Source organism: Budorcas taxicolor, chromosome X (genome assembly GCF_023091745.1).
Source record: "Budorcas taxicolor isolate Tak-1 chromosome X, Takin1.1, whole genome shotgun sequence".
In the NCBI taxonomy this organism is placed as follows: domain Eukaryota; kingdom Metazoa; phylum Chordata; class Mammalia; order Artiodactyla; family Bovidae; genus Budorcas; species Budorcas taxicolor.
In genome coordinates this window covers 140,252,035-140,279,994 of record NC_068935.1, presented here as the reverse complement: position 1 = coordinate 140,279,994, position 27,960 = coordinate 140,252,035, and the positions used below count along the sequence as shown (strand labels likewise).

At 55.9% G+C, this 27,960-nt stretch overlaps 2 protein-coding genes and 1 non-coding gene across 4 annotated transcripts; 1 reads left to right on the top strand and 2 right to left on the bottom strand.

Annotated features, from left to right (window-relative positions):
* Positions 1-8,325: 8,325 nt before the first annotated feature.
* On the bottom strand, positions 8,326-10,818 carry LOC128069678 (basic proline-rich protein-like). The gene has a single exon (XM_052662790.1). It carries the CDS (start codon positions 10,816-10,818, stop codon positions 8,326-8,328), a length of 2,493 nt encoding a protein of 830 aa, XP_052518750.1.
* Positions 10,085-27,709, top strand: ZBED1 (zinc finger BED-type containing 1). Of its 2 annotated transcripts, none has more exons than XM_052662970.1 (2): positions 10,085-10,204; positions 23,422-27,709. In XM_052662970.1, the coding sequence occupies exon 2, from the start codon at positions 23,432-23,434 to the stop codon at positions 25,553-25,555; it is 2,124 nt and encodes a 707-aa protein (XP_052518930.1). In that variant the 5' UTR covers positions 10,085-10,204; positions 23,422-23,431; the 3' UTR covers positions 25,556-27,709. The 2 variants fall into 2 exon arrangements, with proteins under 2 accessions (XP_052518930.1, XP_052518931.1); XM_052662971.1 differs by lacking the exon at positions 10,085-10,204 and adding an exon at positions 23,247-23,290.
* Positions 16,108-16,236, bottom strand: LOC128070694 (small nucleolar RNA U109). Its single transcript, XR_008201666.1, has one exon. It is a non-coding gene; the product is annotated as a small nucleolar RNA U109 (small nucleolar RNA).
* Positions 27,710-27,960: the final 251 nt, after the last annotated feature.

Genomic DNA, 27,960 nt, shown 5'->3' with positions numbered 1-27,960 from the left:
GCCATTTCCTTTCTCCAGGGGATCTTCCTGACCCAGGAGTTGAACCCACATCTCCTGCATTGCAGACAGATTTTTTTTACCATGTGAGCTACCAGGGAAGCCCATAGTTTTAAAAGTTTTCCTGTGCGTGCATCTGAAACTAATGTACTATTTTAAATTACCCATACTTCGATAAAAACAACAACTGTAAAAAAAATACGGTGGGGATTCCCAGTTGGCACGGTGGTTAAGAATCCACCTGTCAGTGCAGAAGACACAGTTTCGATCCCTGGGTCAGGAAAATCCCCTAGAAAACGAAATGGCAACCCACTTCAGTATTCTTGCCCAGAGAGTCCCATGGACAGAGGACCCTGGCGGGCCGCAGTCCATGGGGTTACAAAGAGTCAGACAGAACTTATCAACTAAACAACAATATATATATTTTAAAATTTTACTCTGGGTACACCTGAAACCGATATAATATTGTAGATCACATTTTATTAAAATAAAATTGCAATATTGTAAATCAACCATACCTGAACAAAAACAACCTTTGTAAAAAGTATAACATCACCTATTGAGAAACAATAGCCAAAAAGTTTTTATTGCGATAATATACATGTTATAAATATACACATTATATATATTATAAACATACCTACATTATATTATTATATTATAAATTTATTATATTATAAATGTATAGTATATATGTATATTATATATTTACATTATATTTATTATATATGTATATTATAAATATATTTATGTTATATTTATATTATATATTATGTATTTATAGCAATATATTTATAACAGTATGCATATTATCACAATAATTTTAAATTATATATACAATCAAGAAAAATAATTTTGTGATTTTAACCACTTAAAAAAATTTGTTTATGTGCACCATTTTTAAAGTCTTTATTGAATTTGTTACAATATTGCTTCTGTTCAATGTTTTGGTGTTTTGGCCATGAGGTGTGTGGGATCTTTGCTGCCCGACCATAGATCGAACCTGCCACCCCCTGTACTGGAGGTTGAAGTCTCAACCACCAGACCACCAGGGACGTCCCTATTTTAACCGTTTTTAAGTGCAACATTCAGTGGCAGGAAGGACTCTTACCCTATTGTACAAACCACCCTTGCTATCTGTTTCCAAGTTTTTTTTTTTTTTTTCAGTGTAGGAATCCAAAGAGGAAAAACGCTTGCTTTCTAAAAATGTGTTTGGACAAAGGCCTTGAGAACAGATGCCAGTGTATCTTTCGAAAAATGATGAAATCGTCGGAGTCCCCTGGAGTCCGTGGCGTTTGGGAACAAATGAGCTTAGATGCTGAAGCTGAAGTCCCGATCCTTTGGCCACCTGATGCGAAGAGCTGACTCATTGGAAAAGACTCTGATGCCGGGAACATTGAGAGCAGGAGGAGATGGGGATGACAGGGGATGAGATGGTTGGATGGCATCTCCGACTCGATGGACATGGGTTTGAGTAAACTCCGGGAGATGGTGAAGAGCAGGGAAGCCTGAGTGCTGCGGTCCACGGGGTCGCACACAGTGGGACATGACTGAGCGCCTGAACTGAACTGAAGTGAGCTTTGTTCTGCTCATGATTGTTCTGGGGTCCAGTGGAAACTCTGGGTCCATTTGGCACTAATTCATCTTTGATGAAGGAAGGAAGGACCATGTAAAAGTTCAGTAATGATCAAGATCACGGCTCCTGAGATTTGAACCATCAGATTCCTCAAAAATGTCTTCAAGAATCCGCACGATGCATTTTATTACTGCCTTTAAATAGCTGAGACCCCCGTGTGTCCTGGGACACACAAAGGATGGGGCCAGTAATGCTCCCCAGGGACCTCCAACGTTACTCAGAAATGGTTCGCTTACCCCTTCCTCTCCTGTGCATCTCAGCCTAAAGCTCTGTTGGCTGCCCACATGTTTTCTCAACGGCATAACCACCCTTACTTTTTTTTTTTTTTAGCAAAGAACACTGCTTAGATTATTATTATTTTTTTTAGAAAAAGAACAGTGTCCACTAACGAGGAGATTTGTTAAGCCTTCCTACACGAGTGTGGGCTTCCCTGGTGACTCAGGGGTTAAGGGTCTGCCTGCAATGCAGGAGATGTAGGAGGTAAGGGCTCAGTCCCTGGGGTGGGGAAGACACCCTGGAGGAAGGCGTGGCAACCCACTCCAGTATCCTTGCCTGGAGAACCCCACGGACAGAGGAGCCTGGCCAGCTGCCGTCCATGCGGTGGCAGAGAGTCAGACACGCCTGAGCAACTGAAACACACAGTCTATACACTGGACATCTAAGTATGTAAAGGAGTATCTTCCCTGGATTTTGCTTTCCTGAACTTTTGTGGGTTTTTTTTTTTTTTGGCTTTTAAAGGGACAGCAGGATTACAATAAGAATCCTCAACTTTGGGGTCTTCCCTTGCTGTTCGCTGGTTAGGAGTCTGCCCTGTCTGTGTGGTGGAGCTGATTCAATCCTTGTCCAGGGAACTGACGAGGCTTTAAGTGCAGACAGAAAAACAAAAAAAAGCAGTCTATTGCCATAAAGCCAGCTGCAGTCGAAAGGGGCTCGTTAGGAACCATACGCCTTCCATTAAAAAAAAAGAGAGAGAGAGAGAAGCCAGATACTGGAACGTTGGAAAAAACTGACCCGTGAAACCATCGCGTGCTTGAACACGTGGCAGAGACCCCTGGCGTGGTGTCTGGGGGCGTCCGAGGCTACCCAGACAAGGAAACCCGGGGACCAGCCCACTCTGGCGAAGGAGCCCAGCCAGCTAGCTGCACCTGCCTTCTCTGTCCTGCGGGACACAATAGCAGGAGATAAATCAGGGTGGCAAATTTAGAAGCAGATTTTAAAGACGCCCTCTCTCGCGCCTTCCCCCCAGAGACACACAATACCGCGGTGCTCGCCCACAAAGGGCACTGACAAGCCTCACAGCTGCTTCTAGAAAGAGGTACCGGAAAATGCCATAAAAAAAAACCCCCACCAAATAGCTTGATGATGCCTTAGTCTGAAGTGTCCTAAGTGGTTTTCTAAGGAGTTCCTTGGGAACGCAATCGACACAGCGTCCTGATGGGAAACACCAGGATCCTCTCTGTGTTGGGAAGAGAACCTTGATGCTCCTCCGGACCACTGACAGTCTCCTCCTGGTGGCAAAGAGCCAGCTCATTGGAAAAGACCTTGACGCTGGGAAAGATTGAAGGCGGGAGGAGAAGGGGGCGACAGAGGATGAGATGGTTGTGTGGCATCAGCGACTCAATGGACATGAGTTTGAGCAAGCTCCGGGAGTTGGTGATGGACAGGGAGGCCTGGCGGGCTGCAGTCCATGGCTGAGCGGCTGAACAGCAATGAAAAAGGGACAAAGTAGGTGATTTAAGAGTTAATCCCACGAGGGTATTGTAAGTAGGAAAAATATGTGAGACCTCTGTGAGTTAATTGGAGAGGGGCATGGCAACCCACTCCAGTATTGTTGCCTGGAGCATCCGATGGACAGAGGAGCCTGCTGGGCTAAGGTCCACGGGGTCGTGGAGTTGGAAACAACTGAGCGACGAAGTATACAGCTCAGAAAGTTCTCAGGGTCGGGCCCCTGCAACACCCACCTGCCTGTTAGACTCACAGCGTCCTATTCGAATAAATCAGTTTGTACCCATCACCTTGCTCTCACTGAATTCTTCTCTGTGGTGACCTTAAGGACTGTGGTCCCAGAGCTCTTTGGAGACCCCAAAAATGACAGCTAACGCTTTCACTAGGAAAAGACTGTTTCCCTGGGACCCTCTCACCTTTGAAGGTAGCAGGTCCCAAGAAAGACAACCAGGTGTGACTTTCTTAGTCCTGGGTTACTGATTATCCTGTTGCCGTTTAGCTGCTCAGCCGTGTCCGAGTCTCTGCAGCCCCACGGACTGTAGCCCGCCAGGCTCCTCTGTCCGTGGGATTCTCCAGGCAAGAAGACTGCAGTGGGTTGCCATTCCCTTCTCCAGGGGATCTTCCTGACCCAGGGATAGAACCTGTGTGTCCTGCACGGGCTGGCGGATTTTTTTTTTTTTTACCACTGAGCCACCAGGGAAGCCCAAGGGACCTTGCAGATATAATTAAGGTTGAAAAGTGAAAGTGAAAGTCGCTCAGTCGTGGCCGACTCTCTGCAACCCGCCCCCCCCCCCTGCCCAGGGATTATACAGTTCAGTTCAGTTCGGTCGCTCAGTCGTGTCTGACTCTTTGTGACCCCATGAATCGCTGCACGCCAGGCCTCCCTGTCCATCACCAACTCCCGGAGTTCACTCAGACTCACGTCCATTGAGTCAGTGATGGCATCCAGCCATCTCATCCTCTGTCATCCCCTTCTCCTCCTGCCCCCAATCCCTCCCAGCATCAGAGTCTTTTCCAATGAGTCAGCTCTTCGCATGAGGTGGCCAAAGGACTGGAGTTTCAGCTTCAGCATCATTCCTTCCAAAGAACACCCAAGACTGATCTCCTTCAGAATGGACTGGTTGGATCTCCGTGCAGTCCAAGGGACTCCCAAGAGTCTTCTCCAACACCACATTTCAGAAGCATCAATTCCTTGGTGCTCAGCTTTCTTTATAGTCCAGCTCTCACAATCCATACATGACTACTGGAAAAACCATAGCCTTGACTAGATGGACCTTTGTTGGCAATGTCTCTACTTTTAAATATGCTATCTAGGTTGGTCATAACCCTCCTTCCAAGGAGTAAGCGTCTTTTAATTTCATGGCTGCAGTCACCATCTGCAGTGATTTTGGAGCCCCCCAAAATAAAGCCTGACACTGTTTTCACTGTTTCCCCATCCATCTGCTGTGAAGTGATGGGACCGGATGCCATGATCTTCGTTTTCTGAATGTTGAGCTTTAAGCCAACTTTTTCACTCTCCTCTTTCACTTTCATCAAGAGGCTTTTTAGCTCCTCCTCACTTTCCGCCATAAGGGTGGTGTCATCTGCGTATCTGAGGTTATTGATATTTCTCCCGGCAATCTTGATTCCAGCTTCTTCCAGCCCAGTGTTTCTCATGATGTACTCTGCATGGAAGTTAAATAAGCAGGGTGACAATATACAGCCTTGATGTACTCCTTTTCCTATTTGGAACCAGTCTGTTGTTCCATGTCCAGTTCTAACTGTTCCTTCCTGACCTGCATATAGGTTTCTCAACAGGCAGTTTAGGTGGTCTGGTATTCCCATCTCTTTCAGAATTTTCCACAGTTTCTTGTGATCCACACAGTCAAAGGCTTTGGCATTGTCAATAAAGCAGAAATAGATGTTTTTCGGGAACTCTCTTCCTTTTTCGATGATCCAGCGGATGTTGGCAATTTGATCTCTGGTTCCTCTGCCTTTTCTAAAACCAGCTTGAACATCAGGAAGTTCACGGTTCACATATTGCTGAAGTCTGGCTTGGAGAATTTTGAGCATGACTTTACTAGCGTGTGAGATGAGTGCAATCGTGCGGTAGTTCGAACATTCTTTGGCATTGCTTTTCTTTGGGATTGGAATGAACACTGACCTTTTCCAGTCCTGTGGCCCCTGCTGAGTTTTCCAAATTTGCTGGCATGTTGAGGGCAGCACTTTCACAACATCATCTTTCAGGATTTGAAACAGCTCACCTGGAATTCCATCACCTCCACTAGCTTTGTTCGTAGTGATGCTTTCTAAGGCCCATTTGACTTCAATCCATGGAATTAATTCTCCAGGCCAGAATACTGGAGTGGGTAGCCTTTACCTTTTCTCTGGGGGGAATCTTCCCAACCCAGGGGTTGAACACAGGTCTCCTGCACTGCAGGCGGATTCTTTACCCACGGAGGCACTGGGGAAGCCCAAGAATACTGGAGTGGGTAGCCTTTCCCTTCTCCAGGTTATGGAGCTTAAAATAGGGAGATGATCCTGGATTAGCCTGATGGGTTCACTTTAATCCCAAGAGCCTTCAAAAGCAGAGAACGTTGTTGGGCTGGAGCGGGAGAGAAGGGAAGGCAGGAGCGAAGCTGGAGATGCTGAGGGCGGTATGGTCGGACCAGAGATAGGGCCCCCTTCCCTCCCCACCGCTGACCACCAGTTCAGAAGCAGGGAATCCAGCCTTACAGCCACAAGGAAGTGGGTCCAGCCATCCACCAACCCGAACAAGCTTAGAAACAGGCTCTTCCACGCCACTGCCAGGGGAGCCCAGTGGGTAAACGGCTCCGCTTTGACCTTCGTAGACCTCGAGCCAGGGGTCACGGGCGATACTTCTCACCCACAGGGCAGGGAGATGGATCAGATACTGGTGTTGCTGCACTTGGTACACGTGGGGTCACTTATTGTTGTTCAGTTTCTCAGTCATATCCGACTCTTTGCGACCCCATGGACCGCAGCACGCCAGGCCTTCTGTGTCCATCACCATCTCCCGGAGCTTGCAAAAACTCATGCGCGTCGAGTCGGTGATGCCATCCAACCATCTCAGCCTCTGGGGCTGCCAGGTTAGGGTTTCTGCAACGTTCTGGGTAGGGGTCTATGTGCGGTCTCCTTGGGGGTCTGGGTTAGGGGGAGTTGTAGAGACGGCGGTCTCAGCTGTGATCTGGGGGGGTGCACTGGCTCTGGAGAGTCCCAGCTGGGAGTCCATGTCCAGTCTGGGTGGACTGGGAGGGGGTCCCACCATCCGGGCAGGATCCTCCTGTCTGTGGGAGGTTCAGTGGAGGCTGGAGGGTGGGCGGTGGTGGGGGGTTGCGGTTAGTGTATCAGGAGTTTGTGGTCAGAATGGATGGTTTGCAGGCCAGGTTAAGCTCTCAGGGTCTGGGAGCCGGGAGAGGGGCCCTAGGGCAGGAGCCCAAGGTCGGGGTTGGGTCCACGTCTCGGTGGCAGGTCGTGTAGTCAGAAGGAGTCCTGGGGGTCTCAGTGTGGTCCCAGGGGTGAAAGGGCTTTGGGACCTCAGGGGCTGCGTCCTTGGGGACTGTGGTCCAGACAGGGGACGTGTGTGTGTGTGTGTGTGTGTGTGTGTGTGTGTGTGTGTGTGTGTGTGTCCCTGGGGACTGGTTCAGACAGGGACTTGTGTGTGTGTGGTGTGTGTGTGTGTGTGTGTGTGTGTGTGTGTCCCTGGGGACTGTGCTCCAGACAGAGGGTGTGTTTGTGTTTGTGTGTGTGTCTGTGTCCCTGGGGACTGTGGTCCAGACAGAGGGTGTGTGTGTGTGTGTGTGTGTGTGTGTGTCCCTGGGGACTGGTCCAGACAGGGACTTGTGTGTGTGTGTCCTTGGGGACTGTGCTCCAGATAGAGGATGTGTTTGTGTGTACATGTGTGTGTCTGTGTGTCTGCGTGTGTGTGTGTGTCTGTGTATGTGTGTCTGTGTGTCTGTGTGTGTCTGTGTCCCTAGGGGCTGTGGTCCAGACAGAGGACGTGTGTGTGTGTCTGTGTGTCTGTCTGTCTGTCTGTCCCTAGGGACTGTGGTCCAGACAGTGGACATGTATGAGGGGGTCTCTGGCCTGAGCTGGGGTCCTTGGGGTCCTTGGGGTCCATGATTGGAGGGTCCGGGTGTGGGTCCCTGGGGTCTATGATCCAGTAGTGGGGGTGTCTCCCGGGTCTGGGAAGGGGTCCCTGGGGTCCATGATCCTGGGGGCTGTGGTGGTCCTGGGGTCTGGGTGGGGATCCCTGGGGTCTATGATGGGGGGGTGTCTCCCGGGTCTGGGAAGGGGTCCCTGGGGTCCATGATCCTGGGGGCTGTGGTGGTCCTGGGGTCCAGGTGGGGGTCCCTGGGGTCTCTGATCTGCGGGGGGATCCGGGGGTCTGGTCAGGGGTCCCTGGGGTCTATGATCCACCGGGGGTAGTTCCGAGGTCCCCGTTCAGGGTGGGGATGTTTGTCCTCAGGGGTCGGACAGGGGTCCCGGAGGAGCTGGGGGCGCGTGCGTGCGCGGGGCGGGAGTCGGGGGCGCGCGCAGGCGCGGCTGGGGCGCAGGCGCACTAGGCAGGGGGGTGGGAGTCGGGGGCGCGCGCAGGAGGGGCTGGGGCGCGCGGGGGAGTCGGGGGCGCGCGTGGGGCGGGAGTCGGGGGCGCGCGCGAGTCAGGGCGCGCGCAGGGGCGGGGGCGCGCTCCGGGGTTGGGAGTCGGGGGCGCCCGTGGGGGCTGGAGTCGGAGTGCGTGCAGGGGGCGGGGGCGCGCTGGGGGAGTCAGGGACCCGCGCTCGGGTGAGTTGGGGGCGCGCTCGGGGCGGCAGTCGGGGGCGCGCGTGCGGGGGCGCGCTCGGGTGAGTCGGGGGTGCGCGGGGAGCGGGAGTCAGGGCGCGCGCAGGGGGCGGGGGCGCGCTCGGGGCGTCGGGGGCGCGCGGGGCGGGGACGCGCGGGGAGCGGGGGCGCGCGCGGGGCGGGAGTCAGGGCGCGCGCAGGGGGCGGGGGCGCGCTCCGGGAGTCGGGGCGCGCGGGGGCGGGGGCGCGCTCGGGGCAGGAGTCGGGGCGCGCGCGGGGCGGGGGCGCGCTCCGGGCGTCGGGGGCGCGCGGGGGTCGGGAGTCGGGGGCGCGCTCGGGGCGTCGGGGGCGCGGCGCGGGGCGGGCCGGCGCGGGCGCGCTCGGGGCGTCGGGGGCGCGCGGGGGTCGGGGGCGCGCGCGCGCGGGGCGGGGCGTGGGCGCGGCGCGGGGCAGGCCGGCGCGGGCGCGCTCGGGGCGTCGGGGGCGCGCGGGGGTCGGGGGCGCGCGCGCGGGGCGGGGCGTGGGCGCGGCGCGGGGCGGGAGTCAGGGCGCGCGCAGGGGCGGGGGCGCGCTCGGGGCGTCGGGGGGCGCGCGCGCGGGGCGGGGCGTGGGCGCGGCGCGGGGCGGGAGTCAGGGCGCGCGCAGGGGCGTGGGCGCGGCGCGGGGCGGGCCGGCGCGGGCGCGCGCAGGGGCGGGGGCGCGCTCGGGGCGTCGGGGGCGCGCGCGCGGGGCGGGGCGTGGGCGCGGCGCGGGGCGGGCCGGCGCGGGCGCGCTCGGGGAGTCAGGGCGCGCGGAGGGGCGGGGGCGCGCTCGGGGCGTCGGGGGCGCGCGGGGGTCGGGGGCGCGCGCGCGCGCGGGGCGGGGCGTGGGCGCGGCGCGGGAGTCAGGGCGCGCGCAGGGGCGGGGGCGCGCTCGGGGCGTCGGGGGCGCGCGGGGGTCGGGGGCGCGCGCGCGCGGGGCGGGGCGTGGGCGCGGCGCGGGGCAGGCCGGCGCGGGCGCGCTCGGGCCGTCGGGGGCGCGCGGGGGTCGGGGGCGCGCGCGCGGGGCGGGGCGTGGGCGCGGCGCGGGGCGGGAGTCAGGGCGCGCGCAGGGGCGGGGGCGCGCTCGGGGCGTGGGCGCGGCGCGGGGCGGGCCGGCGCGGGCGCGCGCAGGGGCGGGGGCGCGCTCGGGGCGTCGGGGGCGCGCGCGCGGGGCGGGGCGTGGGCGCGGCGCGGGGCGGGCCGGCGCGGGCGCGCTCGGGGAGTCAGGGCGCGCGCAGGGGCGGGGGCGCGCTCGGGGCGTCGGGGGCGCGCGCGCGGGGCGGGGCGTGGGCGCGGCGCGGGGCGGGCCGGCGCGGGCGCGCTCGGGGAGTCAGGGCGCGCGCAGGGGCGGGGGCGCGCTCGGGGCGTCGGGGGCGCGCGCGCGCGGGGCGGGGCGTGGGCGCGGCGCGGGGCGGGCCGGCGCGGGCGCGCTCGGGGAGTCAGGGCGCGCGCAGGGGCGGGGGCGCGCTCGGGGCGTCGGGGGCGCGCGCGCGGGGCGGGGCGTGGGCGCGGCGCGGGGCGGGCCGGCGCGGGCGCGCGCAGGGGCGGGGGCGCGCTCGGGGCGTCGGGGGCGCGCGCGCGGGGCGGGGCGTGGGCGCGGCGCGGGGCGGGCCGGCGCGGGCGCGCTCGGGGAGTCAGGGCGCGCGCAGGGGCGGGGGCGCGCAGGGGCGGGGGCGCGCTCGGGGCGTCGGGGGCGCGCGCGCGCGGGGCGGGGCGTGGGCGCGGCGCGGGGCGGGCCGGCGCGGGCGCGCTCGGGGAGTCAGGGCGCGCGCAGGGGCGGGGGCGCGCTCGGGGCGTCGGGGGCGCGCGCGCGCGGGGCGGGGCGTGGGCGCGGCGCGGGGCGGGCCGGCGCGGGCGCGTTTCCGCCGTCCGGCCCGGGGCTCCGAGTCCGGCCGGCGGCGCGGAAGCGGCGGCGGCGGCGGCGGCGGGGCAGCCATGTCGCCTTTGTCCGCGGCGCGGGCGGCCCTGCGGGTGTACGCGGTGGGCGCGGCGCTGATCGTGGCGCAGCTGCTGCGTCGCTGCGCGCGGGGCTTCGTGGAGCCAGGTCAGCGGCCGGGGAGCGGCGCGGGGCGGCGGCGAGGGGCCGGGGCCGCGCGGGGCGGGCGGGGCTGCGGCAGGGGGCTGGCTGCGGCCCGCGTCGCCGGGCCCGGGGCGCGCCCTCCGCCCGCGGAGAGGACCCCCGGGTTCGGGGCGGAGCTGGGGAGGGGCGCGGGGAGGCGGGCGCGTCGGGCGCTCCCGGAAGCAGGCCCGGGCGGCCTGGGGGGTTGGCTTGGGGGAAGGCGCGCCCTCCCCAGCGCCCCGGGGGCCGGGGTCTCTCCAGGGGATCCGTGCGCGCCCCAACCGCGGCGGGAGCCCCCCCCCCCCCCCCACCCCGGGGTCCCTGCGCTCTGCAGACCCGCATCCCGGAGGGAGGCGGGGGGCGCCCGAGATCCCGGCCCCGCGCAGGCTCCAGTAGGACGGGGCCTGCCCGGGTTTGCAGGGACTGGGGGGGTTGGGGCGGTGTGTGTGTGTGGGGGGCGCGCCAAGGGGCTGGAGGCGGCTTCTAGGGGTTCTAGGAGCCCTGGAGAGGGGAGCTTCAGTGTAGTGGCCGCCGGTTTCTCTGGCTTGCACCACCTGCGCGGAGCCTCGGGGCCCAAACTTGGCGGTGCGGGGACCCATTCGCGTCTTCACGCATATTAGGGACCCCCCCACCTCCCTTCCCCACCAATCTGGGGCCGGGGTGTCTCTGTCTGTCTAGTCACCTCGGTGTTCTCAGGACTTCGATCGAGGAAACCGGTGTTTCTGTCTGTCCTTGACTTGGAGGATATCAAAATAATTCTAGGGTCTGTGAGCCGTAAATGACATGTCAATTTTTTTAGGAGAAAAACAGCTACTTTTGGAAACAAAGTATTCTCTGGGAAGCTCGGTGTCCCGTTACCTTGTAACGACTCTCTTTATCGTCTGGGGTAAGAGGAGAGAGAGATTCTTCAGTCCCAACTGGGTTTTCAAGGGTGTTGGCATAGCCCCCGGCCCCCCCAACCCCCTACCCCCACCCCCTCCCCGGGCAGCCTGTGGGTAACGCCCCTGACCGCCCCCCACCCCCCACCACGGGAGATTGGGGTGGAAAAACAGAAAGGCTGTTACTATGCTTCTGGAAATGCCTTCCCGTGCCTCCACCTGCAGGAAGGCCCAGCAGGGCCCAGGCCTTGCACATCTGCAGCTCTGAGCACTTGTTTTCCTACCCTCCCTGGGTCTTCACCCGGGGAGATACATCTCCCAGGTTTATGTTGAGTTAAGCGTCTAGTTTTCTGATAAACTGCATTTTGGTGCTTTTTCTTAAAAAGCACACGGAGCATGACTGGAAAAGACTGCAGAGGAAGGCAGAGTGGAAGGCAGAGTACAGCTTTGGCATCTGGGCTGACTTGTAAACAGTGAAGGACTGTGAAGAGCAGTCCCATGTTTGCCCCAAACTGCCCCTAAGTTGCAGAGCACCCAGGGGAGGTTGCGGGCTTCCCTGGTGGCTCAGACAGCGAACAGTCTGCCTGTAAGGCAGGAGACCAGGGTTCGATCCCGGTGGGGAAGATTCCGTGGAGAAGGGAATGGCCGCCCACTCCAGTATTCTTGCCTGGACAGTCCCACAGACAGAGGATCCTGGCGGGCCAGACACTGAACTTTGCCCAGGTATGCAGCTAAATAAACTGTAACCCAGAGGCCCAGTTCAGATGCAGACTAGCTGGGATTTTGTTTTGTTTTGTTTCATTTCTAAAGTCTTTATTGAATTCGTTACAGCGTTGCTTCTGTTTTTATGTTTCTCTGGTGTTTTGGTCCCTGAGTCATAAGGGATTTTAGCAACCCCACCCAGGATTGAACCCGATATTGAAGCGGCCAAGTCTTAACCATTGGACCACCAGGGGAGTCCTGGTTTTTTGCCTTTAAACATCAGATGTTTTCTTTCTTAACAGTATGTATGGCCTATATAAATGTGCACACAGTATACAATAATTAATGTGGAAATATTACAGGGAGGAAGTCACCAATTCTGACTCCATGTTGGAAGCTATTTTCTTTGACTTGGTTTTTATTATTATAAAGAAAAAAAAAAAGAAAAGAAAGTCGCTCAGTCGTGTCTGACTCTTTACGACCTCATGGACTGTAGCCCACCAGGCACCTCTGCCCATGGGATTCTCCAGGCAAGAATACTGGAGTGGGTTGCCATTCCCTTCTCCAGGGGATCTTCTTGACCCAGGGATCGAACCCAGGTCTCCTGCATTCTAGGCAGATTCTTTGCTGTCTGAGCCACCAGGGGAGCCCCTTTATTATTATAATCGTACTCAGTGGCTTGCCCGCAGGACCCTGCCTCTCTGTTTGACTGTCAAATAAAGTGCCTTTGGGGGGCTTCCCTGGTGGCTCAGCTGATAAAGAATCCGCCTGCACAGCTGGAGACCTTGGTTCCATCCCTGGGCTGGGAAGATCTGCTGGAGAAGGGAAAGGCTACCCACCCCAGTATTCTGGCCTGGAGAATTCCATGGACGGTACAGTCCATGGGGTTGCAAAGATTCCTAAATGAATGAGCGACTTTCACTTAAAGTGCATGTATTTAGCTCTGAAGAGAGAGTTTGTCCCTGCCCACCTGTGAATAGATGAGATTAACACACCCCGTAGGAAGGCTGGACATTTCTTCGTGGGAGATGTTTTGCAAGACTGAAGACCCTTTCACGTGACTTCCACACTGTCTCTGCCTCTCAATGCAGCCTTTTGACTTCAGTTCCACATGGCTTCTTTCTCTCGGATCTATATAAGAACCTGGCATCCAGAGCCCAATAAGATGCTCACTTTGAGGTGCTAGCCTGCCATCTTCTTCATCTGCAGGCTCCCTGATTAAAGTCTCTCTCTTGCCTCAAGAGTTTCTCTCTTGGATTCAATGGCCTGTGGCGTGGAGAGCAGAGCAAGCATGGTCTCAGTGACAGAAATACTTTTTTATTTATATATTTTAAAGTGATAATGACAAACCACAGCAATGATTGCTGAAGTGCATTTGGTTGTGAGAGGTCTTTTTTTAAAAAAAATAAATTGTTAATTGAATGATAATTGCTTTGAGTGTTGCGTTGGTTTTTACTAGAAAACAATGTGAATCGGCTATAGTTCAGTTCAGTAGTTCAGTCGTGTCCAACTCTTTGCGACCCCATGGACTGCAGCATGCAGGCTTCCCTGTTTATCACCAACTCCTGGAGTTTACCAGCTCATGTCCATCGAGTCGGTGATGCCATCCAACCATCTCATCCTCTGTTGTCCCCTTCTCCTCCTGCCCTCAATCTTTCCCAGCATCAGGGTCTTTTCCAGTGAGTCAGTTCTTCACAGCAGGTGGCCAGAGGATTGGAGTTTCAGCTTCAGCATTAGCCTTTCCAGTGGACATTCAGGATTGATCTCCTTTAGGATGGACTGGTTGGATCTCCTTGCAGTCCAAGGGGCCCTCAAGAGTCTTCTCCAACACCACAGTTCAAAAGCATCCATTCTTTGGCGCTCAGCCTTCTTCACAGTCCAACTCTCACATCCATACGTGACGACTGGAAAAACCGTAGCTTTGACTAGATGGACCTTTGTTGGCCACGTAATGTCTCTGCTTTTTAATACACTGTCTAGGTTGGTCATAACTTTTCTTCCAAGGAGTAAGCGTCTTTTAATTTCATGGCTGCAATCACCATCTGCAGTGATGTTGGAGCCCAGAAAAATAAAGTCAGCCACTGTTTCCACTGTTTCCCCATCTATTTGCCAAGAAGTGATGGGACCGGATGCCATGATCTTAGTGTTTCTGAGTGTTGAGTTTTAAGCCGGCTTGAATCAGCTGTAGGTTTACATACATCCCCTCCCTCTTGAGTCTGCCTGCCACCCCCAGGCACCCGCCGGGGCATCACAGAGCCGTGAGCTGAGCTGCCGGTGCTGCAGAGCAGCTTTCCACTCGCCGTGTGTTTCACGTGCGGTCGTGTGTGTATATATGTCAACGCCGCTCTCTCGGTTCGTCCCACCATCTCCTTCCCCCACTGTGTGCCCACAAGCCCACTCTCTGTCCGTGTGCCTCGGTCCCTGCTCTGGTCTCTGATCACCCACCCGGACAAGTCAGATCACACTTCAGATTTCAAACTTCCTTGCTTATGCTGGTTGCTAATGATTGCACGTCAGGTGTTGAATGCCCGGTGAATCTGTCTGTGGGTCATCTCAGCCCCTCGATGGTGGCTTGCTTGGGCAAATGTGGAGTTTTCTGGAGGTGAGCTGTTTCTTATCTTTTTCGTGGGGGGAAACTGGGAGCACGTATTCATTGCCCTTGAATAACTTCTGCCAGCATGACTGTGATAAGATGGAGACTTCTCTCCCACGTGTATGAGCCTCCCTTTGGAATTGTGCATGGCCCTGCACGTTTTATCTGCTGGGGCAGGCGTGCGGCGTGAGCGCCCGTGGGTTCTGTGACGAGGTGGAAGAAGATGCATGAAAAAGGAGCTGAGTCCTGAAGGGGACCTTTCCTTAAAATGTACTACTACAGACGAGAGCGTGAGAAACTCATGGCAGCTGGAGGTCTATGCGTGTCTAGAGACGCATGTGGGCAAATGAAGAATTCCTCTAATAGAGTCTGACTTCCACATTCTCTGTGGTGACTGTCTGTTACAACTTGTTGTTCAGTCGCTCAGTCGTGTCCGAGTCTGCAGTCCCATGGACTGCAGCACGCCAGGCCACCCTGTCCATCACCAACTCCCAGAGTTCACTCAAACTCTTGTCCATCGAGTCGGTGATGCCATCCAGCCATCTCATCCTCGGTCGTCCCCTTCTCCTCCTGCCTCCAAACCCTCTCAGCATCAGAGTCTTTTCCAATGAGTCAACCCTTTGCATGAGGTGGCCAAAGTACTGGAGTTTTAGCTTTAGCATCATTCCTTCCAATGAGTATTCAGGATTGATTTCCTTTAGGATGGACTGGTTGGACCTTCTTGCAGTCCAAGGGGCTCTCAAGAGTCTTCTCCAACACCACAGTTCAAAAGCATCCATTCTTTAGTCAAACCATTGCTTTGACTAGACGGACCTTTGTCAGCAAAGTGATGCCTCTGCTTTTCAATACGCAGTCTAGATTGGTCATAGCTTTTCTTCCAAGGAGCAAGAGCCTCTTAATTTCATGGCTGCAGTCACCATTTGTGGTGTTTTGGAGCCCAAGAAAATAAGGGTGCCACACAGATTTTCCCGTGAGAATCCTGTTTCAGGGACTCCCTTGGAGGTCGCACGCTTAACGCTCCTTGCTTCCACGGCAGGGGGCGCAGCTTCCATCTGCGTTTGCGGAACTCAGCTCTTCCGTGCCTCAGGCATGGCCCCCCCAATTTTTTTTTCAAAAAAGACTTGATGCAAAAAAATCCATGATGAACAATAACCACGGGGGAAAAAAAAAAAAGTTCTGTTGCAAATAGGAGTCAGGCCTTCTGATCTGCAAAATGGACTTTGGTCTGCAAAATGGACTTCTGCTGACGGACTGACTGTCCAGCTCAAGAACAGAGGTCAGCTCGCCCATTTAGGAAGCCATTTGAGGGCGGATTCTAGTTTTCAAACTGTAGAATTTTTTAAAAAGTCTGTCAAGAGGAAGTAACATCTGGTTGGTTTTGCGTACATATAAATAGTTGGGAGCTCCAGGGAGGCAAAACCATAATTTGGTTGATCTTTGCCTCTTTTTTAGCCTTAAAAAGAAATGAGGACTCCCCCCTCCCCCAATAGCTTTGGTTGTAGGTGGCTTTTGCTTGTCTATATGGATCCTATTCAGTTACATGTTAATACAGTTAAAACTTAAATATTTTTTTTTCGATGACGTTGAGAAATTCTTGTCACAGTTGCTTAGCTGTGGTCACAGTATTGTGGTTATGTTTTTTTTTTATCTTTTATCGGGAAATACAGTTTTCTCCCAGGGAGGGGCCACAGTTGCATTTTTTTTTTTTTTTTTTGAAATGTAGGAGAAACACAGAGCTACTCCACAGCTAACGTAACATTGCCAGCCCTGAGAACTCCTTTATTATTCTAGCATACTATAGATTCCATTTTGCAAAAGCATGAGGAGCCGATATTCATATGCGGTAAGTGAAAAAAAAAGTTTAAATGGTCAACACGGAAAACTACAACGTGTATTTCAGATCACGTTAACAAGACACTTACATGTTATTCCCAGTGACATTGCTTTGTTGCTGTTGCTGAGTCATAACCAAGTCTTTGTGAGCTGGTGGACTGTAGCCCACCAGGCTGCTCTGTCCATGGCATTCTCCAGGCAAGAACCCTGGAGTGGGCTGCCGTTTCCTCCTCCAAGAGATCTTCCTGACGCAGGGATCGTACCCGCATCTCCTGCATATTAGCAGGTGGGTTCGTTACCACTGAGCCACCTGGGGAGCCCAACACTTTTAATTTCTCTTCCTTTTACCCGTCGAAAAATAACAAACCGCTTACATGTTATTCCCAGTAACACTTTTTTTTTTTCCCAGCGAAAAATAAGAAGCCACTTACATGTGATCCCTAGTAACATTTTTTTCAACCCAACAAAAAACGACAAGCTGCTTATATGTTATTTCCAGTAATTTTTTTTTTCCCACCCAACAAAAAAAAACACAACTATTTTCTCCCAAAACAAATACCAAATCAGGGAGCGCAGTTGCTGCTTTCGGTTCTTGCTGAATTCTGGAAGTCCCCGTGGAGCGGAGTGATGCTGGCCCTCCACTCGCTGTCTTCATCCTTCGTCTTGGGACACGGTCGTTGTGTTTGTGGAGGATCTGGTTGGTGCCACTGCTGTGAGCAAAGGCAAGAGCTCCCCAGGCCCCGGGTAGCATCTTGGCGATGGTTTCCCCCCGCCCAGAGATGCTAGGGTTACCCTGTGAGAGGTGCTCGGCGTGGAGGCTGCTTGGACAGAACCTTCATTCCTGACTCTGAACGCGGCCGTGGGCCATGCAAGTCTCGCTGTGGCCCCGGTGTGGTCAGTGTGTAAACTCTAACCCATCACACGCGACTGGACAGCTACAGAGAAAAGAAAGGAGGCGGGATACTCGCGAACGCCACGTGCAGAAATGAACTCTAGGGGCTTCGCTGAGGGGCCCGTGGTCACGAATCTGCCTTGCCACGCGGGGGACACCAGCTTGATCCCTGCTCTGGGGATCACGCCGTGTAGCTTGTAAGCCCACGTGCGGCAGCTGAACAGCAGCTGCCACTCACCAGGACTAGAAAAAGCTTTCACGCGGCAGTGAAGACCCAGGGCAGCCAGAAAATTAAAAAAAAAAAAAAACAAAACCCCCAAGACTCAAAACAGATTAAACACCTAAACCTAAGACTCTGGAAACTATAAGACTCGTAGGAGAAAACGCAGGAAGAGAGTAATTTGACTTAATTCTTAGCCGTACCTTTTTGGTCGTGTGTCTTGCGGCAAGGGAAATAAAAGCAGAAATAACCAAATGGAACCAAATTAAACGTAAAAGCTTTCTGCACAGAAAATGGAACCTTGGACAAAACAGAAGGACAGCCAGTGGAAAGGGAGAAAGTCTTTACAAATAATGTGACTGATAATGGCCTTCCCAGGTGGCTCAGGGGTAAAGAATCTGTCTGCAGTGCAGGAGATACAGGAGACCTGGATTGGATCCCTGGGTCGGGAAGAGTCCCTGGAGGAGGAAATGGCAACCCACTCCAGTGTTCTTGCCTGGAGAATCCCTATGGACAGAGGAGCCTGGCAGGCTACGGTCTGTGGGGTTGCAAACAGTCAGACATGGCTTAGCAATTGAGCACGCAGGCATGACTTCATAAGCGGTTTTTATCCAAAATAACAGAAACAGCTCACGCACTCAAACATAAAAAAGCCCCCCAAATCACCCAGTTATTTGGGCGTTCAAGGTGACTCAGTGGTAAAGAACTCGCCTGGCAGTGCAGGAAACGTAAGGATGCAGGTTCGATTCCTGGCTCAGGGAAGTCCCCTGGAGGAGGAAATGGCAACCCACTCCAGTTTTCTTGCCTGGAGAATCCCACGGACAGAGGAGCCTGGCGGGCTACAGTCCGTGGGGTCGCAGAGAGTCGGACGTGACTGAAGCGACTTAGCATGCAACCCAATTAAAAATACCCAGAGGACCTCAGTGGACATTTTGAGCTGACATTTCTCCCAAGAAGACAGACAGGTGGCCAACAGATAAACTTGAAAAGATGCTCAGCCTGGTTGACCTCAGAGAAAGGCCAAGTAAAAGCAGAGCGGAAAAAAAAATAAACAAAGAAAGTGCCTTCCTGTGTCCCCGTCTTCCTAAGGGGCCTCAGGGAATCCTGCCATCATTTGCCCAGTGGTCGTGAAACTGCAAGGGGGAGACCCCCCCACGGGAGGTGCCTCCTTAGGCCGTTGCTTCATCACGATGCTTCCTGCAGGACCACAGACCTCAGGCCGCCTTCAGCCCGACAGCTCCGATCCCGACAGCTCCGATCATCGTGGTTGGCATCACGACGAACACGTAGTAAGAAAGTCTGATGAGAGTGAATCGCATTGCCCATGTAGGACGGAAGAGCTCCATTCCAGAGCCCCGCTGTGGTGCCCGCTGAGAGGATCCCCTCGCCCTAGGGGACCGCCTTTCCCAGGCCCAGGCACCCCCAACTCCTAGCATCAGATTCAGGCTTGCTTTCTGCTGGGACAGTGCGTGGGGTCCCTGGGACCAAGAATCAGAGACCAGTGACTTCAAACCAGAAGCATCCGTCCTCCCCCAGCCCTGGGGACCAGACGTCTGAGCTCACGGGGTCCCAGGGCTGAGCTCTGTCCCGAGGCTGCAGGGGAGGATCCTCCCCACCTCTTCAAGCTTCTGGGAGCCCCAGGCGTCCATTCCTGGGCTGGTGGCCGCCTCCCTCCCATCTCTGCCTCTGTCTCTACGTGGCTTCTCCTCTGCGCCCGTGTCTCTCCTCTTCTATGTCTTATAAGGACCTTGTCCTTGGGTTTAAGGCCACCCCCATCCAGGAGGAACCTCATCTCAGACCTTCACTCCATCATGTCTGCAGATAACTTATTTCCGTGTAATGTCCTCTTCTGAGGACAAAGCCTCTTCTGAGGCTTTGGGAGGACATGAATTTTCAGTGGAGGGTGCTTTTTCAGCCCTCGTTACTGAGTTTTGAACATTTGAGCCAACACTCAGAAAATGCCTGGCGGCTGCAGTTTGTGACTTACCTGTGAGTGCTGTATAGTAGCTTGAACCAAGTCTGGGAGATGGTGAAGGACGGGGAAGCCTGGCGTGCTGCGGTCCATGTGGTCGCAGAGAGTCAGACACAAATGAGAGACCAGACAACAACAGGAGGCTGGAAGCTTGCAGATTTAACAGACACCTTTTAAAATTTGTTTTCATTAAAGAATTTTTTTTTTTTTTAACAAATTGCTGTTTATTTGATCTACAGGGCTGTGTTAGTTTCATGCACACAGCAAAGTGAGTCAGTTGGGCACACACGTCTATATTCATATTCTTTTCCGTTACAGCAAGATGATAGTAGTGTATTATAGAGTTATCTGGATATGTAATCATATAATGAATATACTTTCCTGTTGTATACGGTAACTAGGTCCCTGTCAGTCATCTAGTTTATATATAGTCGGAAAGTGAGAGTCGCTCAGTCCTGTCTGAGTCTTTGAGACCCCATGGACTTATACAGCCCATGGGATTCTCCAGGCCAGAATACTGGAGTGGGTAACCTTTCCCTTCTCCAGGGGCTCTTCTCAATCCAGGGATTGAACTGAGGTCTCCCACATTGCAGGCAGATTCTTTACCAGCTGAGCCACCAGGGAAGCCCAAGAATACTGGAGTGGGTAACCTTTCCCTTCTCCAGGGGCTCTTCTCAATCCAGGGATTGAACTGAGGTCTCCCACATTGCAGGCAGATTCTTTTCCAGCTGAGCTACCAGGGAAGCCTGTAACGGATACAGTTTCCTGTTGTATACAGTACATAGGTCCTTGTTAGTTACCTAGTTTATATACAGCCGTGTGTATCTGTTAATCCCAAACTCCTAATCTCTCTCTCCTCCTTCCGCTTTGGTAGCCGTAAGTTTTGTATGTCTGCAAGTAACAGACACCTTTAATGTTTTCTTGATATAGTCTTTTTTTGTATGTTTCTGGACCGCATGCAGGATCCTAGTTCCGCGCGCACGGATCCAGCCTGTGCCCCCTGCTACGCATGAAACAGAGGTGGAGCTGCCGTCTATAAAACAGGGGACTCACACGTTCCCCCTGCGAGCGTGGAGCCTCAACCACTCGGCGCCCAGGGAGGTCCCCTGACACCTCTTAAGAAAACTCAGCTTGCCTTGTGGGTGTCCTGGCCCTCTGACTGGCAGCTCCACGGGGCCGAACATGTGGGCATCGCCTGCACTGGCAGCCTGGGGACCTGAGCTCTGAGAGCCCAGGGGCACGGCACCACGGCTGGTTGGCTTCGCAGTGTCCAGGTGTTAGTGGCCATGAGGCGGGGGGCATTCTGAGACATTCCAGGGATGGAGAATTCCCTTCCTGCCCCAGTCTGGCATCCATTCCCAGATGCCCCTGGGGAGGAAAAAGAGACCCTGCAAAGTACAAAAGTCCTCTTTCTAATATTTTCGTGGAGTTATCGTTGATGTCGTCATTGTTCAGTAATGCCCGACTCTGCGACCTCATAGACTGCAGCACGCCAGGCTTCCCCATCCTTCACCATCTCCCGGAGTTTGCTCAGATTCATGTCCACTGAGTGGGTGACGCCATCGAACCATCCCATCCTCTGTCATCCCCTTCTCCTCCTGCCCTCAGTCTTCCGCAGCATCAGCGTCTTTTCCAATGACTCGGTTCTCTAGCTCTGTGAGCCTGCTTCCATTTTGTGATCCTCACTAGTTTCATATATATGTGTATATATATATATATATATAGATTTGGCTGCCTTGTGTCTTTGTTGCAATATGCAGAGTCTTCAGTTGTGACATGTGGGACCCAGTTCCCTGACCAAGGATGGAACCCAGGCCCCCTGCATTGGAAGCTTGGCGTCTTAGCCACTGAACCACCAGCAAAGTCCCCATATTCCCTAGTTTTTTTAAAAATATATTTTTAATTGGATTGCCTGTATAACTAAGAATCATAGCGCTGTTTGCCTTCCACTTTCTTCACTCCACTCCGTACGATGATCTCTAGGTCCGTCCATGTTGCGGCAAGTGGCATTAGTTAATTCCTTCTCATGGCTGAGTAATAATCCACTGTATATATGTACCACCTGCTCTTTATCCAATCCTCTGTTGATGGACACTTAGGTTGCTTCCGTGTCTTGGCTATTTTGAATAGTGTTGGAATGAACACTGAAGCGCGTGTATCTTCTTGAATTGCAGTTTTGTCTGGATATCATGCCCAGGAATGGGACGGCAGGATCGTACGGGAGCTGTGTTTTTAGTTTCTAAAAGGACGTCCGTATTGTTCTCCATAGTGTCTGCACCAGTTCACATTCCCGCCAACAGTGTAGCAAGGGGCCCCTTTTCTGCACATCCTTGCCAACATTTGTTACTTGTGTGTGTGTTTTTTTTTTCATGAAAGCCAGTGTAACGGGGGTGAGGTGATACCTCATTGTGGACAGAAAGGCATCATTGGAAAACATAAAATTTGAAAAAAAAACCTGAATGCTGGTCTGCCAGCCCCGCATCTGCTTGTACGTGCTTAGTCCCACAGTCGTGTCTGACTCTTTGCGACCCCGTGGACATCAGCCTGCCGGACTCCTCTGTCCATGGGGATTGTCCAGGCTAGAATACTGGAGTGGGTTGCCATGCCCCCCTCCAGCGGATCTTCCCAACCCAGGGATCGAACCCAGGTCTCCCGCATTGCAAGCGGATTCTTTACCATCTAAGCCACCAGGGAAGCCCAAGAATACTGGAGTGGGTAACCTATTGCTTCCCCAGGGGATCTTCCCGACCCAGGGGTCTCCTGCATTGCACGCAGGTTCTTTACCAGCTGAGCTATCAAGGAAGCTCAAGAATACTGCAGTGGGTAGCCTATCCCTTCTGTACGGGATCTTCTCGACTAGGGCATCCAATGGGGGTTCTCCTGCATTGCAGGCAAGTTCTTTACCGGCTGAGCCACCAGGGAAGCCCAAGAATACTGCAGTGGGTAGCCTACTCCTTTTCCAGGGGATCTTCCCAACCCAGGGGTCTCCTGCATTGCAGGCAGGTTCTTTACCATCTAAGCCACCAGGGAAGCCCAAGAATACTGGAGTGGGTAACCTATTGCTTCTCCAGGGGATCTTCCCGATCCAGGGGTCTCCTGCATTGCAGGCGGATTCTTGACCAGGTGAGCCACCAGGGAAGCCCAGGAATACTGCAGTGGGTAGCCTGTCCCTTGTCTACGGGATCTTCTCGACCGGGGCTTCCAATCGGGGGTCTCCTGCATTGCAGGCAAATTCTTTACTAGCTGAGTCACCAGGGAAGCCCAAGAATACTGGAGTGGGTAGCCTGTCCCTTCTCCAGGGCATCTTCCCGACCCAGGGGTCTCTTGCACTGCATTGCATGCAGGTTCTTTACCAGCTGAGCTACCAGGGAAGCTCAAGAATACTTCAGTGGGTAGCGTATCCCTTTTCCAAGGTATCTTCCTGACCCAGGGGTCTCCTGCATTGCAGGCAGGTTCTTTACCAGCTGAGCTACCAGGGAAGCTCAAGAATACTGGAATGGGTAGCCTATCCCTTCTCCAGGGGATCTTCCCGACCCAGGGGTCTCCTGCATTGCAGGCGGATTCTTGACCAGGTGAGCCACAAGGGACGCACAGTGCCTGCCTGAGAAGCCCCGCCTGTCCTGCTCTTATCTGGGCCAGTTTTCTTGGTGGCCTTTGACACGCTTGCGTCCTGACCAGAAGTCTTTAGGAGTGGGGGACGTGGGTCCTCTTGGCCTGGCAAGGGGGTGTTTGGGAACTGTGGGGTCTACCTGGGGAACAGAGCCACCTGCTTGTTTGCGGGGCTGGTTTATTTCCCAGAACAGGACGTAATAACACGAGCTCAGGTGAGGAAAGAGCTGTCATGAGGAGTCCAAAGAGGATGGAAACACTAAAAAAGAAAATCAATAAGCGCATGTCTCCGACGCACCTGGATGGAACAGCTGCTCGCTTTTCAGATTGAGCCCTCGCCGCTTTGCCACCAGCTGGAGCGGCGGCCTCGGGGTTGGTCCCCACTTCCATGCACCCTCGTTTCCAGAGCCACCCCGCTCCCCCCCTCCCGCCCCGCCCCACCGGCTGGCCGGGCGGAGCCGGGGCCGTCTTCTCACGCTCTTTGTTCTGGTGCTTCTCGGCAGGTCGTCCCGAATGAGCGGAGGCCCAGCCGGGGGCGGCACGATGGAGGGCAAGAGCCTGGAGGGCGGGCAGAGCGACCTGAAGCTGGTGGCACACCCGCGCGCCAAGAGCAAAGTGTGGCGCTACTTCGGCTTCGACACGAACGCGGAGGGCTGTATCCTGCAGTGGAAGAAGATCTACTGCCGCATCTGCATGGCCCAGATCGCCTACTCGGGCAACACCTCCAACCTGTCCTACCACCTGGAGAAGAACCACCCCGACGAGTTCTGCGAGTTCGTCAAGAGCAACACGGAACAGATGCGCGAGGCCTTCGCCAGCGCCTTCTCCAAGCTGAAGCCGGACCCCGCGCAGCCCGGCGGCGCGCCGGAGCCGCTGGCCACCAAGGCCGGCGCGCACGGCCACGAGAGCCGCAAGCAGCAGGAGCTCACCGCCGCCGTCATGGGCCTCATCTGCGAGGGCCTCTACCCGGCCTCCATCGTCGACGAGCCCACGTTCAGGGCGCTGCTGAAGGCCGCCGAGCCGCGCTACGAGCTGCCGAGCCGCAAGTTCTTCTGCGGCAAGGCCATCCCCGAGCGCTATGGCGCCGTGCGTGAGGCGGTGCTCAAGGAGCTGGCGGACGCCGCCTGGTGCGGCGTCTCCACCGACCTGTGGCGCAGCCAGACGCAGAACCGCACTTACGTGACGCTGTCGGCACACTTCCTGGGCCGCGCGGCCCCCCACGGGCTGGCCGTGGGCTCCCGCTGCCTCAAGACCTTCGAGGTGCCCGAGGAGAACGCGGCCGAGACCATCACGCGCGTCCTCTACGAAGCGTTCATCGAGTGGGGCGTCCACGCCAAGGTCTTCGGCGCCACCACGGACCGCGGCAAGGACCTGGCCCAGGCCTGCTCGCTGCTTGACATCCCGGTGCACATGCCGTGCCTCGGCCACACCTTCGACGCGGCCATCCGCCAGGCCTTCCGGCTGCCCAAGCTGGGCGCGCTGCTGGGCCGCTGCGCCAAGCTGGTGGCGTACTTCCAGCAGTCGCCCGTGGCCATGGTGATGCTCCGCGAGAAGCAGAGGCAACGGAACGCGGCCCCCTGCATGCTGGTGAGCGACCGCGTGGCCTGGTGGGGCAGCACGCTCGCCATGCTGCAGCGCCTCCGGGAGCAGCAGTGTGCCGTCGCCGGGGTCCTGCTGGAGGACACCAACAACCACCACCTCATGCTGGACGCCGCCGAGTGGGCCACCATCGAGGGCCTGGTGGAGCTGCTGCAGCCGTTCCAGCAGGTGGCCGAGATGCTGTCGGCCTCCAAGCACCCCGCCATCAGCATGGTCAAGCCGCTGCTGCACATGCTCCTGAACACGACGCTCAACCCCAAGGAGACGGACCCCAAGGAGATCAGCATGGCGAAGGAGGTGATCGCCAAGGAGCTCGCCAAGACCTACCAGGAGAGCCCCGAGATCGACCTGTTCCTCAACGTGGCCACCTTCCTGGACCCGCGCTACAAGAGGCTGCCGTTCCTCTCCACTTTCGAGCGGCAGCAGGTGGAGAGCCGCGTGCTGGAGGAGGCCAAGGGGCTCCTGGAGAAGGTGAAAGAGGGTGCCTGCCGCGCGTCCGAGGACACGGCGGCCGCGCCGCCCGAGGAGCCGCCGCCGCCCAAGAAGCCGGCGCCCTCGCCCACCCCGCCGCCCGCCAGCGTCATCAACGACATGCTGGCCGAGATCTTCTGCCCCACCGGGGGCGTGGAGGACCAGGAGGAGTGGCACGCCCAGGTGGTGGAGGAGCTGAGCAACTTCAAGTCGCAGAAGCCCCTGGGGCTCAACGAGGACCCGCTCAAGTGGTGGTCGGACCGCCTGGCCCTGTTCCCCGTGCTGCCCAAGGTGCTGCAGAAGTACTGGGCCGTGGCGGCCACGCGCGTCGGCCCCGAGCGCCTCTTCGGCTCGCGCGCCACCGTGGTGAGCGCCAAGCGCAACCGCCTGGCCCCCGCGCACGTGGACGAGCAGGTCTTCCTGTACGAGAACGCGCGCGGCGGCGCCGACGCCGAGCTGGAGGACGAAGACGAGGGCGAGTGGGGCCTGGACCACGAGCAGGCCTTCGCGCCCGGCGAGGCGGCCCACGCCGGCTTCTTCGGCGTCCGGGACGGCAGCTTCGTGTAGCCGGGGTGGGGGCTGGCGGGCGCCGGCAGGTGCGGGGGCGGTGCACAGGGGTGCGCCCGGGGGCGGTACCCGTGTGGATGCTTGGCTGTCGGGACTGACGCCCCCGCCACCCCAGTGCGGGTGGGCGCACTGCTGCTGGGAAGGCGGGAATCCAGCAGAAGAGGGACACGGATCTTTGAGGGTGTGTGTGTGTGTGTACGTGCCCCAGAGGGGAGACGCGGACTCTGGGTGGTCCAGAGAAGGGAGACGGACTCTGGGTGGTCCCAGACAAGAGAGATGGACTCTGCGTGGTCCACAGAGGAGAGAGATGGACTCTGCGTGGTCCACAGAGGAGAGAGATGGACTCTGGGTGGTCCACAGAGGAGAGAGAGACGAGGCTCTTGAGTAGTCCAAACCTGGTGAAAACAAGTGTTTCCTCTGCAGGGGGCGGCAGCGGTGTCGGGGGGGACCCCCCTGTATCCCAGGAACAGGGAAAGAAATGACTTGTAAAAACCGGCAGCGTCCACCCATCGGATTACCAGTCTCAACGCCCCCGACGCTAGCATGGCCGGCGGGGGTGGTCTGACTCCCCTCTGTTAATTCCGTTCCTGCAGTGTCCCATGTTCTCACGCCAGGGAGGGTTTGGGGTGAATCAGAGACAAATGTTAATCAGGGGGCCGCTGAGGACGAAAGCCCCTTCCGTGTTCCCCAAAGCCCACCTCCCCCCGAGCACCACTTGCACGCTGCACCCGCGCCCCGGGCACCATCCGCGGCTGTTAGCCCCGTCGGTCCGTAAAGGAGCACGCCTACCTTGTCAATTACCAGGGAACCTGGAGACACGCTTTAGCCAGCCGCCCTGTGTTCAAGGCATGATGGAACATGTCACCCTTCAGCCCGTGGTGCCATCGCTTATAAAAAAGCCAAAAAAGAGATACTGGGTGTGGTTTCTTTTTTGCCACCCACGAGTGTTTTTTTGTTTTTGTTTTTTTCCCTCCCCTCCCTTCCCCGAATTCACGGTCCTTGCCAGGTTCCCTAGCTCTTGTGTTGTCGAGGTGGTGTTTGCCCGTCCGGATGCTTCAAAGACGCTTCCCAGGGGGCTCCGTGGTAAAGAACCTGCCTGCTAAGGCAGGAGACCTGGGTTCGATCCCTGGGTTGGGGAAAATCCGCTGCAGGAGGGCATGGCAATCCACTCCAGTATTCTTGCCTGGAGAATCCCATGGACAGAGGAGCCTGGTGGGGCTACAGTCCCTGGGGTCACAGAGAGCGAGATGACTGAGCAAGTCTACAGCAAAAATCCCCAATTAACAATGCTGTGACAGTTTCCGGTGGACAGCAAAGGGACTCAGCCACACGTACACAAGTACCCACTCTCCCCCAAACTGCCCTCCCATCCAGGCTGCCACGTGACACTGAGCAGAGTTCCCTGTGCTGGACAGCAGGTCCTTGCTGGTTCTCCATGTTAAATACAGCAGGGTGTCCATGTCCGTCCCAGACTCCCTATCTATTCCTTCCCCCACCCTTCCCCGCCGGGGACCATAAGGTTATTACAGAGGATTGAGCAGAGTTCCATGTGCTGTCCAGCAGGTCCTTGCTGGTTCTCCACGTTAAATACAGCAGGGTGCCCACGTCTGTCCTGAGCCTTTACGCAGTGAGGACGGACCACGTGTACCCCCAGGGCGTCCGGGTTTTTTCCATCTCCTATCTTTCCCTGCTCCCTCCCTCGCTCTCCTTTCTTTTAAGAAAACAAGCTACCCCAGAAACAGCCTCGGAGGTCAGCATCCGTCCTCTTTCTCCTTTTCTGTGTTTTATGGGTTGCCTCTAATCCAGGGTGGCTCGGGGGATGCCACATCAGACATCAAATTATTTCATTTTGAGCTTAAATGGGCCCTTTTTCAGGCATGAAAACCTGCCACTTTCAGAGCTTTCTCCATCGAACACAAAAGTGGAACATGTCCGTAAATGTCTCAGATAAAACGTCATTGCCGGCATCCAGAACTTCTCGTAAAGACACGGCCGCTAACTGTCATGGACGTGTCTTATCTGGGTCTGCCCAGGACTCTGCTTCCAGGAAATGGAGTGTGTTTCGCGCTCAGGTCTTGTCGTCAAAATCCTGATTCTGTGCTTCCTCTAAGTGGTGTTTGTCCCATGCTCAGTAAAGTCACAATGAAGTCACGATTCTCAGATGTTCCTTTTTTTTTTTTTTCCCTTGTATGCAGAAGGGTACTGTTGTCTTTATCCCAAGCAGCCCCTAGGAGGATGGCAGGACTGGGCTGAAAGGAAGGATAGATCACGGTTGTACATATTTGTTTTGAGTGAAGGGGCTGAGGATGTGTTCCTGGCCCCTGGTCGTGGGATGTCGGGCTGATTTGGTGGTGGACAACGTGGGTGGAGGTAGCCGGGGAGCCCCAAGGAGCTGTGTCTTGAAG

Bases quoted from the DNA above. Each gene is read 5' to 3' on its own strand.
- LOC128069678 (XM_052662790.1), bottom strand. From the start codon at position 10,818: ATGGGTCCCCGCACCGCCAAGTTTGGGCCCCGAGGCTCCGCGCAGGTG.
- ZBED1 (XM_052662970.1), top strand. From the start codon at position 23,432: ATGAGCGGAGGCCCAGCCGGGGGCGGCACGATGGAGGGCAAGAGCCTG.